This window comes from Oncorhynchus keta, chromosome 10, assembly GCF_023373465.1.
Source record: "Oncorhynchus keta strain PuntledgeMale-10-30-2019 chromosome 10, Oket_V2, whole genome shotgun sequence".
NCBI classification, from domain to species: Eukaryota; Metazoa; Chordata; class Actinopteri; order Salmoniformes; family Salmonidae; genus Oncorhynchus; species Oncorhynchus keta.
The window spans coordinates 73,589,142-73,611,750 of NC_068430.1; the positions used below are offsets into that span (position 1 = coordinate 73,589,142).

At 42.9% G+C, this 22,609-nt stretch overlaps 2 protein-coding genes and 1 long non-coding RNA gene across 3 annotated transcripts; 2 read left to right on the plus strand and 1 right to left on the minus strand.

Moving 5' to 3' along the window:
* The first annotated feature begins 268 nt into the window (after nt 1-268).
* On the plus strand, nt 269-6,391 carry pld6 (phospholipase D family, member 6). The gene is made up of 4 exons (XM_052527913.1): nt 269-567; nt 994-1,184; nt 1,604-1,833; nt 5,543-6,391. Exons 2-4 carry the CDS (start codon nt 994-996, stop codon nt 5,800-5,802), a joined length of 681 nt encoding a protein of 226 aa, XP_052383873.1. The 5' UTR covers nt 269-567; the 3' UTR covers nt 5,803-6,391.
* On the minus strand, nt 5,154-7,777 carry LOC127932340 (uncharacterized). The gene is made up of 2 exons (XR_008144899.1): nt 7,638-7,777; nt 5,154-5,796 (listed from the first exon to the last, which is right to left on the minus strand). It is a non-coding gene; the product is annotated as an uncharacterized LOC127932340 (long non-coding RNA).
* Nucleotides 7,745-21,497, plus strand: rab3da (RAB3D, member RAS oncogene family, a). Its single transcript, XM_035761171.2, has 5 exons — nt 7,745-7,892; nt 14,587-14,832; nt 19,256-19,374; nt 19,644-19,768; nt 20,142-21,497. The coding sequence occupies exons 2-5, from the start codon at nt 14,587-14,589 to the stop codon at nt 20,324-20,326; spliced, it is 675 nt and encodes a 224-aa protein (XP_035617064.2). The 5' UTR covers nt 7,745-7,892; the 3' UTR covers nt 20,327-21,497.
* Nucleotides 21,498-22,609: the final 1,112 nt, after the last annotated feature.

The window sequence follows — 22,609 nt, forward strand, 5'->3', positions numbered from 1 at the left end:
CATCTTCTTCTTTGTCTTCTTTAAGTTTTATTGGCGAATCGCAACCAACTGATAAGTGCATACACAAACACCAACTGTACAGGTGTGTGAATCCTTTCACGACCTATATATTCTCTTAACTAACCCTGCATTTCTAATACAATAAAATGATTCCCTACAAACCTCACTAATCCCATCATCCCCATCCAACCTCTCTGACCCTGTCAAACAACCCCTCTTTCTACATCATACGTTTCGCAAAATAATGTAACGACCCTGGGTTTATAAGCGCGGAAATCGACTGCCGTTTGAGTATGCTTTTGCGTCACAGTCGATAGCGCGCCGAACCTCGGGCTAGAAGGTCGAGGGTTCGAGACCTGCTCCCTGCTGTTTCATTAAATTCATTACAATAATAATACATGTTCAACCGTTTTAACAACTGTCCACTGATTGGTGGAAACGTTGCAAATATCCCGCGAGTTTTAAATTGATTGACAGCTCTAGAGCACTGGTCGACGTTCGTCTTCGAAGTCCACTCAACTAAAAGTCCATCGTGAAAACAGATGCTCGACGGTGAAAAAAGTCAAGGTAGCTAAAGTGGTTTAAAATAAGAGTTCATTCTAGCACACAGCATGTATGAACTGAGAAATTGTGCTTATGAAGGTAGCTCAGACTTGCAGAGATAAGATAGTTAGATGGCCCTGACTAATAAACTAATTCAGCTGGCTAACTATCGAAGTTGCTATAGCCTCTGCACCGGCTGCAGCAGTGGTCCATTATTTGCTAGCGATGTCATTGTCCTTATAAAGCTGGTGAAAACGAGCTCCGTTCACAAGTTAATGGCTGTTTTGCATATCCAACAGACCTCAACTATCATTAGCTGTCAAGACTTCACCCTAGCTAGGCTAATCCTAACCAAGAGCTGAAAGGCAGGGGAAAGGTGGGAAGGCCTACTGTATGTCATTTAGCGCTTCCATTCAACATTTTCATGACAACTTCTCCCGCTGCCCACAGATGTCAGTGGTTCAGATGGTGAAGATCGTGGGTCTGGGGGCTGTGGCCCTCACTCTCAGTGTGGAGTGGTTGGGCTGGCTCTTCTGTCGCCTCTGGCCCTGGAAAATATCCAGAGGGCCCCTGAAAGAAGTCTTCTTTTTCCCTACAGAGGTCGCCTGCACGGAGCGTCTCTTCACTCCTAACTCACCATTGTAAGTAATAGAATGTGTTCCAAATGGCACCTTTTACCAGGGCCCTGTAGTGGCCCAGTAGTGCATACTAGTGCCCTAGGGTACCACTTGGGATGCCAGTACAGTCAACATTAACTACTCACCATCATATTCATTAATAATATATCTCTCCAATGTCTCCAAGAATGTGGCTGTTTTTTGATATCCTTTCTGTTGATTTGAGATGTTTTGCTATGGGATAGGAATAATGACTCAATGAGTGACTACTATACAGTAGATACACCTTCCACAGTAACTCCTTCTCTCTCTCCCTTTCCTCTCCCTCTTATCCTCCTCTCCTCTGTCCCCCATCATCTTCCCCTGTCCCCATCATCTTCCCCATCATCTTTCCCTCTCCCCTTCTTTCTCTTTCCTCCCTCTTTCCCCATCCCCCCCTCCAGCCCCTGCCCCTGTCCTTTACCCCACAACATCAACACCTCCTTCACCCGTCTCCTGGGCCACATCCTGTCTGCCTCCTCCTCCTTGGACCTGTGTGTCTTCGCATTTACCAACCTGGACCTGAGCCGGGCCATGCTGGCCCTCCACACCAGGGGCATCCCCATCCGTATCCTCACTGACATGGACTACACCCTCATCACCGGCTCCCAGATAGGGGCCATCCGCAGAGCAGGTAGGCTGATAGCAGAGGCCCAATCCTAAAGCAGTTATTAGAATCTACCACCTAGCTATGTACAATCCCCCTATCCTCCGACATCACTCATCTGCAAAACAGGTTGGGCCAGGGGTTCCCAAAGTTTTTCACTCAGGCCCCCCTTCCAGCATTGGGGGACATCCCACGCGCCATGTCTATTTCTATGGGAACAAGCACTGTTCATGGCACAATGTTCACACCCCTCTTGTTGACGGGGAGAAAATGTTACAGGTTTGTTTGTTTTCTGCAATTATACATTTTGCCTTCTCTAATATGTATTCATGTAATCTTTGTGTGACTCAAACATTACAACAAAATCTATGGGCTAAAAAACCTAGCTAAAAAATAATATTATAATAATAATGCAGAGTCTGAAGTCACTTGATCTTATTGATCAATCAATTCAGTCAATAAAGTTATTTCTGGAGAGTTATAACTAGATCCCAGAGTGGTTCCTGGTTCCTGGTTATAGCCTAATCATAATTCATGTGATTTACAATGTGGTTCTATCATGCTGCTCTGCACTCCAACTTCTTCAGTGTAGTCAGTTACACACTGTCCATGCTCATAATGCATAGATAGATAGATAGTGTGTGCATCTCAAATGGCACCCTATTCCCTATATAGTACACTACCTTTTGGTCAGAACTAGTGTAGGGCTGCAAGATGTGGGCAGAAAAGCTAATTGTGAATAAAACAGGTTTTTAACCAAACACTGTGATTGCTATGTGATATAGATCAAACTCTTGGGCGGACTGTTGGAATCATAGAAATAGAATGATTTACATTAAGAAGAAAAGTGGAAAGCAAAATGTTCTTGTTTGGAACAATCGGTTGACTTCATTTGACTTAACAGAACAGCATGTGAACTAGGTGAATCTAACGGCGAGGAGGAGGAACTGCACCGCTTGAGTGACGGGGCGGAGCTTGGTGTGTGTGGGAAGCAGTCGCAAGAGGAGACAAATCACAGAGTAAACTTTAAAAACAAACACTACACAAGGCTGAGATGCAAAAATATTGCATGAGACATGGATTTCTTGTGATATGGAAATATTTTGATGTGAATTCGATGAATTGGGCAGACCTACTATATAGAGAATAGGAACGCATTCAGAACGCCATTTAGGAGAATAGGAACGCAGTCAGAGGGATGATAGAATATGTTGCTAGTGTGGTCTGGCCCTAGTGGGCTTGCCAGCACAAGCACAGACGAGTCAGAAACCTGTGGATTTGCACATGGAATGTAGACTTGGGAGCACCAATGCAGCTCTGATAAATACATTGAATAGCACACGGTTACATCTGTATTGTGGTTTCAAGTCCTGTGTGCTCAGGCTGTGGTTAGGCAACATTTGTATCATTTGAGGGGCGAGCATCACAAGCAAAGTCATTTTGTATCAATTTACTTCACCCACAAGAACCATTAGCACAGGCAAATCTGATTGGGCTAGCTGTATCAAAGCCTCTGCCATAGAAACCAATGGAGCATGGCTTTGTGTCTGTGGTTGCATAACTTTCACCTACACAATGCAGAAAAATCACTTGTCTCTAGCTCAGCCGTTCAAAACTAAAGACCTATTTTACCGGAGCTACACTGAACAAAAATAGAAACGCATCATGCAACAATTTCAAAGATTTTACTGAGTTACAGTTCGTATAAGGAAATCCGTTAACTGAAATAAATTAGGCCCTAAATCTATGGATTTCACATGACTGGGAAAACAGATATGTATCTGTTGGTCACAGGTACCTTAAATAAAGGTAGGGGCATAGATAAAATAAAATGTCAGTATCTGGTGTGACCACCATTTGCCTCATGCAGTGCGACACATCTCCTTCACATAGAGTTGATCAGTCTATTGATTGTGGCCTGTGGAATGTTGTCCCACTCCTCTTCAATGGCTGTGCGAAGTTGCTGGATATTAACAGGAACTGGAACACGCTGTCGTACACGTTGATCCAGAGCATCCCAAACATGCTCAATAAGTGACACGTCTGGTGAGTATGCAGGCCATGGAAGAACTGGGAAATTTTCCGTATCCAGGAATTGTGTACAGATCCTTGCGACATTGGGCCGTGCATTATCATGCTGAAACATGAGGTGTTGGTGGGAGATGAATGGCACGAAAATGTGCCTCAGTATCTCTGTGCCTTCAAATTGCCATCAATAAAATGCAATTGTGTTCGTTGTCTGTAGCTTATGACTGCCCATACCACAACCCCAGCGCCATCATGGGACACTCTGTTCACAATGTTGACATCAGCAAACCGCTCACCATACGACGCCATACAGGCTTTCTGCCATCAACCCCGTACAGTTGAAACCGGGATTCATCCATGAAGAGCCCACTTCTCCAGCGTGCCAGTGGCCATCGAAGGTGAGCATTTGCCCACTGAAGTTGGTTACGACGCCAAACTGCAGTCAGGTCAAGACCCTGGTGAGGACGATGAGCACACAGATGAGCTTCCCTGAAACGGTTTCTGACCATTTTTGAACAAATTCTTCGGTTGTGCAAACCCACAGTTTCATCAGTTGTCAGGGTGACTGGTCTCAGATGATCCCACAGGTGAAGAAGCTGGATGTGGGGAGGTTCAGGGCGGGCATAGTTACACTTCGTTTTCTGTTGTACGGCTGGTTGGATGTACTGCCAAATTCTCTAAAACGATGTTAATGGCGGCTTATGGTAGAGAAATAAACATGACATTATCTGGCAACAGCTCTGGTGGACATTCCTGCAGTCAGCATGCCAATTGCACGCTCCCTCAACTTGAGACATCTGTGGCATTGTGTTGTGACAAAACTGAACATTTTAGAGTGGCCTTTTATTGTTCTCAGCACAAGGTGCACCTGTGTAATGATTATCATCTTCTTCATATGTCATACCTGTCAGATGGATGGTTTATCTTAGCAAAGGAGAAGTGCTCACTAACAGGAATGTAAACAAATTTGTGCCACACATTTTTGGGAAATAAGCTTTTTGTGCCTATGAAAAATATCTAGGCTCTTTTATTTCAGCTCACGAAACATGGGACCAGCACTTTACATGTTGCGTTTATATTTTTGTTTAGTATACATATTATATTTCTAGCACGGATTTGCGGGATGCTCTTAAAGGGTTAAATACAGTGCTTGACTTGGGCAGGAGCTGAGTACTGGTACCTTGAATGTTCTACTGCTTGAGCTCACGTTCCCCTTTATAGAATATATGTTCAAAGTATTGTGGTGCTCCTCCACCTAAATAGAAACAGTACCGGCATGCAAAATGAGTACCTGAACCTATTTCAGTCCAAGTCAAGCACTGGGTACACACAAATGAATCATCTTTATTAAGAAACTATGAAAATGTATTTAATTTAAAAAAATACAGTTTGGATCAGTTAGATTGAGTTCATTACTATTAAATACATTAACTGGGACATTTCAGATGTGCTGCAAAATTATTTATCCCATCAAGGTGTGCCACAATTTTTTTAAGGGAAAAAAAAAGGTTGGGAACCACTTCCTTAGACAGACAAATGATGAATGGCACAAGCTGTCTGTCTGTCTCTTTCTGTTTCTCTCTATTTGGAATCTCTGTGAGGTCCAACTCTGTGGGAGGTGTGACTCCACCACAATGCACCACAACTGTGACTATTCAGAATATAGCATGGCCCCTCTCATCCTGTGTATTCCCCTTCCATTCCCCAGGCATCTGTGTGAGGTGTGACTCCGGCGCCGTCCACATGCACCACAAGTTCGCCGTGGTGGACGGCCGGCGCCTAATCACCGGCTCCCTGAACTGGACGCTGACCGCCATCCAGAGCAACAAGGAGAACATCCTGGTCACGGAGGAACCGGACCTAGTCCTGCCCTTCATCACTGAGTTCCAGAGGCTCTGGGATGTCAATGACCCGGCTAGGAGACACCTGCCGTCCATCGCTGAGAAACCTGCTAGTTTAGTACTATAGAGAGACAGAGAAACATGGCTGAAATGTTGGTATGGTCAGTCAGTAGCTGGTGGTTACTTTTGGTTTACCAACTGGTACGGTGATTATGTAGAATGTTTTATTATATTTTCCATTTGTAAGAAACCTGCTAGTTTAGTATTATGGATAGAAAGGTGTATGGGCCTTATCTGGGACAAACCTGTCCAAATAAAAACAGTATTTATATAAGTGTAGTGTGGTACATTAGGATTGGGCAGTACTGGTCAAGTACATGATGTATAATTTGGGTAGTTTGCTATCTAGTAGTTTTATATTTTTTTTCAATCTCAGATAAACCTGCTCATCCACATCTTATCAGAGAAACCAGCTTTCTTCGTCATGTAGATAGACTGAGAGAAACATGGCTTTCATCTGTAGTTTCCTACTTCAGTAGAAGTAATATATTTTTGACAGATCAATAGCTGCTTTAGACTGGTGTGGGGATGATGTAGAATGGGTAGTTTGATATTTTGTACTTGAACGTTTTTTTTATAGTTTTACATTGTTTTACATTGAGGTATTTTGTTATTGTACACAATGTTGTATATATTTTAATACAAAGTCATTCGAATTGTTGTTTTTTTGTTTAATGTTATATTGGATAACTAAAAGATAGGAATTTGTTTTGTATGTTAAATGCTATATTTAAAATAAGATTTGATTACAGTATTTGGATAAAGATAGAAATAGTGAGAATACTTCATGTTAACTCAGTCCATCCTATGGCTTATCATTAAGAACCAGACAACTATGCCTAGTCAGAACAATTGCACTGAGAGATAAGTGGTGCATTGCAGTCACGCAGAAGATATTTGTAATGCTTCTCAGAGCACACAGCTCAAATTAAAAATCCACTCTACTGCAATATGGCAGGCCTCCTGCATCTAAATCCCCCAGAATCTGTGTCCCAAATGACAAATTATTCCCTATATAGTGCACTACTTTTGACCACAGGATCAAAAGTAGTGCACTAAATGAGTAGGGTGCCATTTGGCCTTGTGCCCAGGATCTATAGCGTACTTCCTTTTCTCATGCAGGAAGGAGCATTATTTATATGATCAGTCAGAGCCCTGGGTGGTAAAGGCCAGTCAGCTAGACCATACCTTTCATATTGCTCTGTGTCAGCTAGACTGTACAGTATGCTAGACTGCCTTCATCACTTTGCTGTGGGGATGGATATTCAGAAGGCTGAATGAAGAATGATGCAGCATTCAGGTGCTAGTTGGAACTTCTCAGTAATACATAAGGCCCTATTCAATCGAAACCGTAATGTGGGTTGGGTATCCTCAATGATAAGATAGAAATACATTACCACGGTTTAGTTAGTGGTATAAATATATCAACATGTGTCTAATACACAGGGTTGCACCATTCTGGTAACTTTCCCCAAATTCCCCGGTTTTAAGGAAATCCTGGTAGGAGCTTTCCAGGATTTCTTATTCCCTCCTAATTCCAGGTATTTCCAACCAGGATTTGTGGAAAACCGGGGAATTTTGGTGAAGACACTGGCATTTTGAAACCCTACTCATATGCCTACATAGCACACTATCGCTGATACTAAAGCTGATTGGGTTTTTCTTTTAACTACGCTGATCCTTGTATGTATTCTCATTTATATCGATTTAATATTTAGTAATATAGGCCTACCATATTTGAGTAACTGTTGTAGAGGAAAAGGTGGAAAATCTTGTATTTGTTTGCCTGGTTGACTATACATTTCCTCGTTCAACTTTGTTGAACGAGGGGGAGACAAAATAAGAAAACTAACAATCCATCAAAAAGAAACCATGTTGAAATGCACGGCACTCGTTAACTACCTTTGAAGTTCAGCAAACGGGCAACACGACATACAGAGGTTGTGTGAACGTGGATTCATCGCTGTTCTCTGAGTCGGACTGTCGGTGACTGGGTTAATATAGGGAAACTTCCGCAGCCTTCCATATCACAAACATCTACGGAGGAGCGAGCATGAGATCCGGGAGTACCGTACAGTAGGCGAGAGGAAAGAAAGACATCGAGTTGGAACGGGAGGAGGGAGTGGACGAAAAAACCATTCACACACTGGATTTGAGGTAAAGAACCCGACAGTATTTTCAGGAGCGTTTCTTATGAGGTTTTGGTTATTTTCTTATTTTCCATGTTGTACAGCAATGAGATGTTGGCCATATGGAAGCCCGGAGATGCATCCCTTTCATGATTGTCAAACTCAAAAGTTATGGGTGTTTTTAATATTTTTTCGCAAAAGGCTACAATCAGTTTAGACTTGGACCGCTCGTGTGGTTTTGGGACAGCTGTTGCCTTTATGTAAACAATCTTTCAGCAAGTGCCTACAACCAGTATTCTCATTATGTTGTATGCTTTAGGCCTACTATATCAAAGTAGAGTAGACTAGGCATATTTGTACAGATCTATTACCGTCAACTAAATAAATTGATAAAATAACGATAGCTATTGGCCAACTTGAATTGGGAATTTATTGCCTTACTGTTGACTTTTTGAGCAGGCAGTTCAACGGTTTACATTTGTATATTATATTATATATTATATTGTAATGAATGCGTCCCAAATGGCACTCCCTAGTGCACAACTTGAAATAGGGTGCCATTCGGGATAAACACTTGGAACAGGGTGCCATTCCGCAGCCATAAATTGTTTGGGTCATCATATCCGGTTGGGAGGAATTAAAAGCGTCCCACCCATCACCTCAAACAAGTGACCTCCTTTACCGTTTCCATCCACATAAACAAACAAACAAACAAACACACCCCAGCTATGTGGTTCTGATCAGAAGTAGTGCACTCTAGACTAGGGAAAGTAGTATTTTTAGATATGCCCACTATGTACAGTGAGTGGAATGTTGCATCATGTCCTGATTCCTTCCTGCCTTCTACCACCACTGTGACTCAAGTCCCTCTGGGTCACGTCACGTACACCTTGTCACATAGAACAATGATTCCAGCCTCAGGTTGGAACATACTGAAATATACTTGTAATGTTCCCAACTGTTACTAGTGGAATATGTCATTTTTACTTAATATACCTCCATTTTAAAGGGAAATGTGTAATATCTTTACTTTTGACAGTCCCTTTTTGAAGGAGGGGAATATACCTGTGTGGTTTTATGATTGATAAAAAGGCCTAGATTGAAATTGAATGCGTTGATATGGGTCAATTCTCCCAATAAAAGCCACAAACATAGATCCCAACATGAATGCAGTCAGAATTGAGTTCTAAGTGCTATTTTGGCAACAGTAACATGCACTGGTTTCTTCTAGTCGTGTTACTGTATTCAGTGTGTGTGTCTGTCGGGTCTCTGTAATGCTTAGTTTTTATGGCCCTGGATGGTTTGTGCTGAGCTGGTTGCCAAGGAAACGGTCTTAATCAGGCAAAGAGCACTGCTCCGCGTCCCTCATATGCTCCAGGCCAGGAGAGAGAGAGAGAGAGATAGAGAGAGAGAGACTGAGAAGAGCTGGAGAGAGAAGAAGTGGACATTCTGGGGTCATTTCCATGTAAAAGGACCCATGAGCATCAACATGTGAAGTTTATAGGAGCATGTCAAATTGGGTTGCGAATCCGTCTATATTTTTGAGAAGTTGAGGCATATACACGGCCGTGAGGACACCGAGGTCCGGATCTTTATGTGAAATGTTTTTTGGACTTCAGTCGGCGTCTTTACTTACTGTTGAGAGTTAGAATAATATAATACAAAAAGTGCAATTTCCAAACTTGGTTGCTGCAGATTTCATTTTTCCCCTCACTGACAGTCACTCAATTAACTCATGTTTGTAGAACAAAATGTAGATTGGTAAATTAGTCTAGTTAGTCTAGCCAGCTATCTAAACTTGTCGTAATCATGGCCGAACTACCGACCGTGTTACGTGCCCCGGGCTCCTGACCCCCAGGGGGCAACCATTGATTTTGTTAGTCACTTTCACTGCTTTCATATTAACCTTGCATAAGTCATGGCACAAAATGTAATGGTGGAATTGCAGACAATTTGCTTTAAAACAGTGACAATGTATCTCTACCCCATTGCAAAAATGTTTTGAATTGCAGGAAATGTTCTGTAAAACTACACACAAAGATGGTTCTGTAAAGCAAACATATTTGTTTACCTTTTGTTTACAAAATACTTCTTCTGCTAACAGATCCCTCAGTATGTAATAAATGATGTTTTTTTAATTCTGGTGCTGAGTTAATGTGTAGCAGCTAATAGGCTGTGTTTGTAGATCGAATGCGGTGAAGAAAGCTACATTGAAGTACGACAATGTGCCTCAGGATCTCGTCACAGTATCTCTGTGCATTCAAATTGCCATCAATAAAATGCAATTGTGTTCCTTGTCCGTAGCTTATTCCTGTCCGTATCATAATGGGCGGCAGGTAGCCTAGTGGTTAGAGCATTGGACTAGTAACCGAAAGGTTGCAAGATCGAATCCCCAAGCTGACAAGGTAAAAATCTGTCGTCCTGCCCCTGAACAAGACCGTTAACCCACTGTTCCTAGGCCGTCATTGAAGTAAGAATTTGTTCTTAACTGACTTGCTTGGTAAAATAAAATGGCACTCTGTTTACAACGTTGAGATCAGCAAACTGCTCGCCCACACAACGTCATACATGTGGTTTGCGGTTGTAAGGCCGGTTGGATGTACTGACAAATTCTCAGAGTACGTTGGAGGTGGCTTAATGGTAGAGAAATTAACATTCAATTCTCTGGCAACACATCTGGTGGATATTCCTGCAGTCAGCATGCCAATTGCACGCGCCCTCAACTTGAGACATCTGTGGCATTGTGTTGTGACACCACTGCACATTTTAGTGACCTTTTTATTGTCCCCAGCACAAGGTGCACCTGTGTAATGATCATGCTGTTTTAATCAGCTTTTTGATATGCCACAGCTGTCAGGTGGATGGATTATCTTGGCAAAGGAGACATGCTCACGAACAGGGATGTAAACATATTTGTGCACTACATTTGAGAGAAATAAGCTTTTCGTGTGTTTGAACAATTTTCTTGGATCATTTATTTCAGGGACCAACACTACATTTTGCGTTTAGATTTTTGTTCAGTGTATATTTAGTGAACTCTAAGTTTAAGAAACATTTCCCTTTGCCTTAATTCTGTTAACAAAAACCCACATATCTTTAAGCTATTTTCTAATGTCTCTCCCTCATTAGGAGGGAGGATAATGAATGTTCACAAAAGTAACAAGTGAAGGTATAGCCATCAATTAGTATTTTTACTGATAGCAATTTTGTTTGTGAAACTCAATTCCATTACCAAATCTGGAATTGGCTACAATGGGGGAAATCATAGTATTCACAAACTACAGTTGGGTTCACAAGTTTGCACAGCAGAGGACAGTAAAAAAAAGTAGAGTTTGGTACAGTGAAGAAATAGAGTAGATCAGACTAGAGTTGAGTACACTAATGTGCTGTACTTTACTCTTCTGCTGAACTCTACTCTACTGGTCTGCTGTGCTTTACTTTGATGTCCAAACTTGTGAAACATAGGCGTCTGTGATTGGTTCTGATTTGGTCCGGACCAATCAAATTTGCTGCTGTTTGGGGACAGAGCCCATTAAAATAATAGCCAGTGTGTAGAATAATACCCAAGGAGGATATTTCATATTTATACCTAAGATACATCACCATGAAGAGAATGACGTTCATATCCATGATTATCCATTTCTGTGTAGTACATATCAGAGACCCATGATGAAATTCTGTTACCGGGTGTAAGTAGACTCCACTTTCTGTAGTTCAATAACCAAAATATATATATTTCTCAAGTCAATGTGTCATGTTATCGGTGACACGCCATTCTTTCTGCAGACATTGTTGAATATTTATATAGAGCAGATGTTTTTTAGAAAACGTGGACACACTATTCTGTTACCACACTTTGCATCTGCACAGTTCTTCCAGTGAATGTGTTTTTGTCTTCTATTATTAAAAGTAGTCCTTGTGCATAGAGTTGTATGGTTTGTTAAACTTTGAGATCAATGGTTTTTGTTTGGCATATATTTTACTGTGGAATTACCCTTGGCTTTTTATTCATACTGCAGGACAGGACTATAGCGACCGGGGGGGAGGACGACAGGATTCTCTGGCTTTCATTCACGATGCAGGAAAATAGAGAGGGCTAGCGAGAGTTATGGAGGGAACCTGCTGACTCACAACATTGTCATAAATTCACCCTGATCATCACATAGTCCGGTCCAATGACTGATCAAATATTGAATAGGTTTATAAAGTACAGTTGATGTCAGAAGTTTACATACACCTTACCCAAATGCATTTAAACTAAGTTTTTAATAATTCCTGACATTTAATCCTAGTAGAAATTATGCTTTAGGTCAGTTAGCCTCGCCACTTTATTTTAAGAATGTGAAACGTCAGAATAATAGGAGAGTGATTTATTTCAGCTTTTATTTCTTTCATCACATTCCCAGTGGGTCAGAAGTTGACATACACTCAATTAGTATTTGGTGGCATTGCCTTTAAATTATTTAACTTGGGTCAAATGTTTCGGGTAGCATTCCACAAGCTTCCCACAATAAGTTGGGTTAATTTTGGCCAATTCCTCCTGATAGAGCTGGTGTAACGGAGTCAGGTTTGTAGGCCTCCTTGCTCGCACACACTTTTTCAGTTCTGCCCACAAATGTTCTATAGGATTGAGGTCAGGGCTTTGTGATGGCCACTCCAATAACTTGACTTTGTTGTCCTTAAGCCATTTTGCCACAACTTTGGAAGTATGCTTGGGGTCATTGTCTATTTGGAAGACCCATTTGTGACCAAGCTTTAACTTCCTGACTGATGTCTTGAGATGTTGCTTCAATATATCTACATGACTGTCTTTCCTCATTATGCCATCTATTTTATGAAGTGCACCAGTCCCTCCTGCAGCAAAGCACCCCCACAACATGATGCGGCCACCCCGTGCTTCACGATTGGGATGGTGTTCTTCAGGTTGCAAGTCTCCCCCTTTTTCCTCCAAACATAATGATGGTCATTCTGGCCAAACAGTTCTATTTTTGTTTTATCAGACCAGAGGACATTTCTCCAAAAAGTACAATCTATGTCCCCATAGTCTGGCTTTTTATGGCGGTTTTGGAGCAGTGGCTTTTTCCTTGCTGAGTGGCCTTTCAGGTTATGTCGATATAGGACTCGATTTACTCGATTTACTTTGCATATAGATACTTTTGTACGTGTTTCCTCCAGCATCTTCACAACTTTTCGCACCAAAGGACGTTCATCTCTAGGAGACAGAATGCATCTCCTTCCTGAGCGGCCTGACGGCTGCGTGGTCCCATGGTGTTTATACTTGCGTACCATTGTTTGTACAGATGAATGTGGTACCTTCAAGCATTTGGAAATTGCTCCCAAGGATGACCCAGACTTGTGGAGGCCTACAATTTTTTTTCTGAGGTGTTGGCTGATTTCTCTTGATTTTCCCATGATGTCAAGCAAAGAGACACTGAGTTTGAAGGTAGGCCTTGAAATTAGAGGTCGACCAATTAATCGGGATGGCCGATTAATTAGGGCCAATTTCAAGTTTTCATAACAATCGGAAATCAGCATTTTTGGGCGCCGATTTAAATGTTGTATATATATATATATATATATTATACCTTTTTTATTTAACTAGGCAAGTCAGTTAAGAACCTTGCTCTGCATGGGTAACGCTGGTTCGAGGGTGGCTGTTGTCGTTGTGTTCCTGGTTCGAGCCCAGGGAGGAGCGAGGAGATAAAGTGCCTATAAGAACATCCCAATAGTCAAAGGTTAATGAAATACAAATGGTATAGAGGGAAATAGTCCTATAATAACTACTACCTAAAACTTCTTACCTGGGAATATTGAAGACTCATATTAAAAGGAACCACCAGCTTTCATATGTTTTCATGTTCTGAGCAAGGAACTGAAACGTTAGCTTTCTTACATAGCACATATTGCACTTTTACTTTCTTCTCGAACACTGTTTTTGCATTATTTAAATCAAATTGAACATGTTTCATTATTTACTTGAGGCTAATTTGATTGTATTGATGTATTATATGAAGTTAAAATAAGTGTTCATTCTGTATTGTTGTAATTGTCATTATTACAAATAAATTAATAAAGAATTGTCTGACTAATCGGTATCAGCTTTTTTGGTCCTCCAATAATCTGTATCGGCGTTGAAAAATCATAATCGGTCGACCTCTACTTGAAATGCATCCACAGGTACACCCCCAATTGACTCAAATTATGTCAATTAGCCTGTTAGAAGCTTCTAAAGCCTTGACATAAACAGCTTGGAATATTCCAGAAAATTAAAGGCACAGTCAACTTAGTGTATGTAAACTTCTGACCCACTGGAATTGTGATACAGTGAATTATAAATGAAATAATCTGTCTATAAACAATTGTTGGGAAAATTGCTTGTCATGCACAAAGTAGATGTCCTAATCGACTTGCCAAAACTATAGTTTGTTAACAAGAAATTTGTGGAGTGGTTGAAAAACAAGTTTTAATGACTCCAACCTAAGTGTATGTAAACTTCTGTCTTTAACTGTATGTGGGTGGGGTGAGGCCTAAACAATATGACCATTTGAAATTGCACAACTCAATTGGCCTCTAGGCCACCATAATCATAACGTTCTTTAACTGGTTGTTCGTTACAGGACCGTTTCCGTGGAGTTAAACGTTATAACAGTGTGTGTCGTACTGAACGCACCCCTGGTCAAGGAGTTGCACTGCTTCAACTGTTTCCTCCTCTCCGCTCCTAGATGGCGCTGGCGAGTGACCCCGGTGCCGGCCAGCAGCAGACCCAGGCCCAGAAGGATGCCGCGGACCAGAACTTTGACTACATGTTCAAGCTGCTGATCATCGGCAACAGCAGCGTGGGGAAGACCAGCTTACTCTTCCGCTACGCTGATGACTCCTTTACCTCTGCCTTCGTCTCCACCGTGGGCATCGACTTCAAGGTTAAGACGGTCTACCGCAACGAGAAGAGGGTCAAGCTACAGATCTGGGTAAGATGGGGTTAGCCGTTAGCCGACGCCAATGGCGACAGCTAGTCTTACTGGAAAAAGACAATACTTTACAAAATATATACATTTAAAAACATGAACATGTAGTGTGTGTGTGCATCTATCAGTTCCACAGACATGTCATTATATACACACAACCACACAACCACACAACCAGTAGTAGCACTTGTCAGTACGTATGCACAACCAGTAGTAGCACTTGTCAGTACGTATGCACAACCAGTAGGGCACATGTCAGTACGTACGCACAACCAGTAGGGCACATGTCAGTACGTACGCACAACCAGTAGGGCACATGTCAGTACGTACGCACAACCAGTAGGGCACATGTCAGTACGTACGCACAACCAGTAGGGCACATGTCAGTACGTACGCACAACCAGTAGGGCACATGTCAGTACGTACGCACAACCAGTAGGGCACATGTCAGTACGTACGCACAACCAGTAGGGCACATGTCAGTACGTACGCACAACCAGTAGGGCACATGTCAGTACGTACGCACAACCAGTAGGGCACATGTCAGTACGTACGCACAACCAGTAGGGCACATGTCAGTACGTACGCACAACCAGTAGGGCACATGTCAGTACGTACGCACAACCAGTAGGGCACATGTCAGTACGTACGCACAACCAGTGGGGCACATGTCAGTACGTACGCACAACCAGTAGGGCACATGTCAGTACGTACGCACAACCAGTAGGGCACATGTCAGTACGTACGCACAACCAGTGGGGCACATGTCAGTACGTACGCACAACCAGTAGGGCACATGTCAGTACGTACGCACAACCAGTGGGGCACATGTCAGTACGTACGCACAACCAGTAGGGCACATGTCAGTACGTACGCACAACCAGTAGGGCACATGGGGGAGAGGCGGTTTTGTTTTTTGAAACCAGGCTTGCTGTTCATTTGCGCTATATGAGAGAGGAGTTCCATGCACTCTTGGCTCTGTATAATACTGTATGTTTTCTTGAATTTATTCTGGACCTTGGGACTGTGAAAAGACCCCTGGTGGCATGTCTGCTGGGGTAAGTGTGTGTGTGTCGGTGTTGTGTGTAAGCTGACTAGGCAAACTATTTGGAATTTCCAACACATTCATTGTTCTTATAAAAACACTAAATGATGCAGTCAGTCTCTCCTCAACTCTTAGCCAAGAGAGACTGGCTGTATCGTATTTCTATTAGCCCTCTGACTACAATGACAAGCAAGACGTACCGCTCTGTTCTGAGCCAGCTGCAGTTTAACTAGGTCTTTCTTTGCAGCACTCGACCACATGACTGGACAATAATCCACATAAGATAAAACTAGAGACTGCAGGACTTCAAATCAAATTTTATTTGTCACATACACATGGTTAGCAGATGTTAATGTGAGTGTAGCGAAATGCTTGTGCTTCTAGTTCCGACAATGCAGTAATAACCAACAAGTAATCTAGCTAACAATTCCAAAACTACTACCTTATAGACACAAGTGTAAGGGGATAAAGAATATGTACATAAAGATATAGGAATGAGTGATGGTACAGAGCGGCATTGGCAAGATACAGTAGATGGTATTGAGTGCAGTATATACATATGAAATGAGTATGTAAACAAAGTGGCATAGTTAAAGTGGCTAGTGATACATGTATACACGTTGAGTTTGAGGTTATTTTTGAGGTTATTTTCCTGACACCACACTCCGAGGGCCCTCACCTCCTCCCTGTAGGCCGTCTCGTCGTTGTTGGTAATCAAGCCTACCACTGTTGTGTCATCCGCAAACTTGATGATTGAGTTGGAGGCGTGCGTGGCCACGCAGTCGTGGGTGAACAGGGAGTACAGGAGAGAGCTCAGAACGCACCCTTGTGGGGCCCCAGTGTTGAGGATCAGTGGGGTGGAGATGTTGTTGCCTACCCCACACTCCACCCTTGCTTTGTGGAGTGTGGTGTCAAAAAAGCATAGTGTCTCTTCATTACTGACAGACCTCCCCATCTTTACTACCATTGAATCTAGATGTTTTGACCATGACAGTTTACAATCTAAGGTAGCGCCAAGTAATTTTGTCTCTTCAACTTGTTCAACAGCCACACCATGCATTGCCAGATTCAGCTGAGGTCTAGGACTTAGGGAAGGATTTGTACCAAATACGATGCTCTTAGTTTTAGAGATGTTCAGGACCAGTTTATTACTGGCTATCCATTCCAAAACCGACTGCCACTCTATAAGGCTTTCTGTGACTCTATTAGCTGTGGTTGCTGACATGTACAGTGAGGGGGAAAAAGTATTTGATCCATTTTGTGTTTCTTCCATTTGCCAATAATCGCACCAACTGTTGTCACCTTCTCACCAAGCTGCTTGGCGATGGTCTTGTAGCCCATTCCAGCCTTGTGTAGGTCTACAATCTTGTCCCTGACATCCTTGGAGAGCTCATTAGTCATGGCCATGGTTGAGAGTTTGGAATCTGATTGATTGCTTCTGTGGACAGGTGTCTTTTATACAAGTAACAAGATGAGATTAGGAGCACTCCCTTTAAGAGTGTCAAACTTGAGGGGGTGTCAAACTTGAGGGAGGGTGTGTGTGTGCAGATCCTTGTTCACATTCTTGCTTGTTAATGGGCCTTTTTTCCTGCTATGTTCGCCTGGCTTGTTTTACCAGACAACTCAGAACAAGGGAGGAAGGAGAGGAAGTTTTTGCTAATAACAACATTCATTCTCAGATTATACTTTTTTTACCCTTAAGTTCCAGCAGGCTGCTCTCTTTGATGGTATGCTGAGTGAGAAGGATGTTTGTCCACTGAAATAACAGCTACACAGATCAGAGGGGCCCACAGTTGCATGAAACATGGTGCCTGTTTACTGTATTATGTACAAGTATCTGAAATGGCACCCTATTCCCTCATTCACTACTTTTGACCAGGGCCCATGTAGTGCCCTATATGGGGAATAGGGTGCCATTTTGGACGCAGACGTTAACCACACTTGACGTTGAACATCATCCCTGGACGTCCACTTCATAAAAGATGCAGAAGGCTGTGCTGCTGTCTCTGCTTTCTAATATGCTCACAGTGCAATCTGACACCCAGTACATTTGGGTCATTTAGCAGACTCTTATCCAGAGCGACTTGCAGGAGGAACTAGGGATAAGTACATGTTTCACCGAGTCAGCTCAGGGATTCGAACCAGCAAGCTTTCGGTTACTGGCCCAACGTTCTTGACTGCTAGGCTACTTGCCGCCCTATACATGCCTATTACCGTCTGTCGGATAGGATTCTCACAAGAAGAAGATTAGTTCTGCGTCCCAAATGGCACCCTGTTACCTATATAGTGGACTACTTTTGACAAAGAAGTGCACTATGTAGGTATAGGGAAAAGGGCTGCCGAGACGATTCTCTCACAGTAGCTCACCACTACACTAAACTACTGGTCATATCTTTATGACTGCTGATATGTTGCTTTCTAGATAAACCATCCACATTAGCTTAGTTGTAATATTGATTATTCGTTGAGGTGTTATTGCTAGTGGCCTGACCAGGAACAACTTCCAGGTCCTAGTTACACCTACTATAACTAGGGCCCAGGGTTTTTCCTGCTCACGATGGAATAACTCCTTGCCCTATAGTTGTGGGTTCTGTTAGTCAGACCGGGTTTACAGTATTCTGCAGTGGTGCCATTGTATCCTGGTGTACATAGAGGGTGTGGAAACATGAGGGCTGTCTTGACATGGCTTTCCCTCCGCTCTGCTGTGCTTATGGGTTAATCATTGTCTTATTTCCTTGTGCTGAGTAGGCTACAGTTAACCAGTTAACCCCTAATACTCCCCCACTACTCACATAAGGTATGGCACCATTGTGTCTGTATGATGGATGGCCCTCATGGCTTTTGCTGGGCTGGGGCAATGTGAACCCCCATAGAAATACCTGAAATGGTGTCCCTGTTTTCAAGTCAATGAGGTTATGATGTGTGATTTTTAATTCCTTAAGTGATTCTATTTCCATCTGGAAGGTGCTTCTCCATCGCTGCAGGGCTTACGGCGTGTGGGCCGCAGGGCTTACGGCGTGTGGGCCGCAGGGCTTACGGCGTGTGGGCCGCAGGGCTTACGGCGTGTGGGCCGCAGGGCTTACGGCGTGTGGGCCGCAGGGCTTACGGCGTGTGGGCCGCAGGGCTTACGGCGTGCGGGCCGCAGGGCCGGCGGCGTGTGGGCTGACAGTGTTTCTGTATACTAGGTGAACCATGGCGGCTACGCAGCTGTCTGTTGCTACAGTAAGACCAGGACTATTGTGTTTTGAAACTGGAGGCGTCCATTTAAGCTGTGCTGTGTGTATTTATTTAAGTGGAGGGATAGACGACACGGTACTGACTCTTTAAAACAACCGTGTGTGTGTGTGTGTGTGTGTGTGTGTGTGTGTGTGTGTGTGACAGGACACGGCAGGCCAGGAGCGGTACAGGACCATCACCACAGCCTACTACAGAGGAGCCATGGGCTTCCTGCTCATGTATGACATCACCAACCAGGACTCCTTCTACGCTGTGCAGGACTGGTGGGTCAGATCCCCTTCTGGGATCAATAAAGTTTATTCAATTTGACACAGACATTCACACTAACTCACAGACATTCACACTGTGTGTGTGTGCACAGGACTTGTGGGTACAGTACTCCCATGGGGCTCTGCTTTCTCCCTTACCTGTTGTTGGAAAATCATGTTAAGTCATGAAACAGCTGGAATGCAAGGGTTTTCCAACACTATTTACCTCTGATGTTATATACAGTATGAAAGTCGTATATTGATTGTCGTTGTCCGGTCTCCAGGGCGACCCAGATCAAGACGTACTCGTGGGACAACGCCCAGGTGATCCTGGTGGGGAACAAGGCTGACCTGGAGGACGACAGGCTGGTACCAGCGGAGGACGGACAGAGACTGGCTGATGAACTGGGTAGGAGAGAACACACACACTGTCTGCCTCTCTCGCTTGGTCTCTCTGAGGATGGACAGAGACTGGCTGACAAGCAGGGTGGCAGAGATGCACACACACACACACACACACACACACACACACACACACACACACACACACACACACACACACACACATATGAGTGTATATACTCATCTGTCTCCTGTCTCTCAACCTTAAAAGACAGACTAACATTGGTATATAGACAGTACACACCCAGAAAATAAACAAATACTGTATATGAATACTTCAACATATACACTCACAGAGAATACAAAACAAGTAAGTCTTTTGCTGTGCTTATTACTTCTAGTAATCATTTGTTTCCCTGATCTCCTCCCTCTTTCTCCAGGGTTCCAGTTCTTCGAGGCCAGTGCCAAAGACAACATTAACGTGAAGCAGGTGTTCGAGCGTCTCGTCGACGTCATCTGCGAGAAGATGAGCGAGAGCGTGAATGGGGAGCCCAGCCCATTGGCCAATCACAAGGGCCCCAGCCTGCAGGACACGCCCCCAGACAAGGGTGGCTGCTCCTGCTGATAACGCCTTAAACATACATACCATATACATGCTCGTACACACACACACTGAAAAAATTAAATACACAACCACTCCCACACACGCTCATTGACTTGCCAGAAAACTAGCGTTGTGAATGTACTTTTGGTTTTGTATAACATTGTTGCTACTATCCCTATTACCGACTGGTTCCCCAGTCTCTTGCACTCACTTTGCTTCTAACAACAGATTTCACATCAGTCCTCTTGTTTAGAATGAGCTGATGGAATGTATTTTGCTATAGGATAAGCTTCTCGGAGTAGTGTGAAGTTTCCCCTAGACGCTGATCTTGCCTCAGTTTTACATTTCCCCCACTAATGGTTAGGATTGGGGAGGGTAAGCTGATCCTAGATCTGTACCTAGGGGAGACTTCATCTGGGAACCTTCCCACAACCCAAGCCTAGCCTGAGAAACGTTGTTCAGTGCTGTAGTTCAGATATGTTTGATTGTGTCTTGATCATACTGCCCCCGTGTGGATATTGAATGTTACTGCAGCAATAATGGAAGCACCCACTAATTGTGTCAATAGCTCAGGTGGGTCTGCCTAACGTCAATGACAATGTAGGGCCCTGAGTTTCTCCTGGCTGCGTGGTGGAAAAACTCTATACTAAGGGAGCCCTATACTAAGGGAGCGTCTAGAGGGTTGGCTTATGAGGCTATTTCTTAGGAATGTTCATCTGTAGGCTATACACTGTAAAACCAAAATGTCAGGTCAACTATGACCAACCAACTTGCCAAAGTTTCTTGACTCAACTAGATGTTGGGGGTCAATTCAATTTCAATGCAGTCAATTCAGGAACTGAACTTCCATGTTTATTCTCAAGGAGTAGTGGTGAGGAGAATTTAGAATTTCAGGTTACTCCCTGCATTGGCTGAATTGAAAAGGAATTGACCCCCAACCGTGCTGGACCTTCCTGGCCTGCACTGTCCCACTAACTACTGGAACTGAATGAGCTATTAGATTCTACATCCGACATTGAATGGAAAAACGACTTACTATATTTGTGTCTGGTTTGGTTGTGTTTTATAGGTTCATGTCTTAGTGCTCAGGTCAAATGTAAAAGTCATAGCATGATTTCGATTGATTGAGTTCAGTCAATGACTGTCTGCTCAATCTCCTCGAATGAACGAAATAAAACATTTAATGTCAGGAGTATCTCTCCTTCTTTCATCCCAAAATATCTTCATTTGCCTACAATCAATTACAGTAACTGTTTAGTAACATGTTGTGACTTCCTCATTCAATGGTTGTCGTAGATACGGCTTCTAATTACTGTATACTGTAAGGTGAATGCTATGAACTCCCATGTCAGTCAACGTGTATGAATACAGTTTACTTGTTTCTGTTGTTTGTGGTCATTTGACATAGACCTAGTAGGTCTGTCTACCTTAGACATAATTTAAATGTTTCTAATCTAAAGATGTTCCATTCATAAAAGGGGTAAGACTAGAGTTGAGGGATAGGTTTGGTTATTTCCCAAATGGCATCCTATTCCATATAGGCCCTGGTCAAAAGTAGTGCACCACATAGGGAATAGGGTGCCATTTGGGTTGTTGGCAGTTATTTTTTTATACAGCAGTGCATATTGGACTTAGCGACAGGTCATAACACTTGGCTGAGTGACGTCAGTGTGTGCAGGTTATGACAAAACGTTTTCCTGGTCTATAAATAAATGATGAGCCATGCAGTGAACATTGAGGGAGTGCAATACCATACCTTTGAATGAAAGGGAGTTTGAAATACTTTGTCTTCTTGAGGTTAAATAGATCCTGAAGAGCAATGTGACAAGTTCAGCATACAGTGTATTTGGAAAGTATTCAGACCCCTTGACTTTTTCCACGTTTTGGTACATTAGACTTATAAAATAGTTTTTTTTCCTTCATCAATCTACACGCTACCCCACAATGATAAAGCATAAATAGGTTTAGACATTTTTGCAAATGTATTAAAAGGAACTGAAAATAATATTTACATAAGTACTCAGACCCTTTCCTCAGTACTTTGAAGCACCTTTGGCAGCGAATACAGCCTCAAGTGTTCTTGTGTATGGTGCTACAAGCTTTTCACACCTGTATTTGGGGAGTTTCTCCCATTCTTCTCTGCAGATCCTCAAGCTCTGTCAGGTTGAATGGGGAGTGTTGCTGCATATGATGGAGGTGCTGCATTTTTAGGTATTTTGATATTTTTTCACCTTCATTTAACTAGGCAAGTCAGCTAAGTACACATTCTTATTTACAATGATGGCCAAACCCTCCCCTAACCCG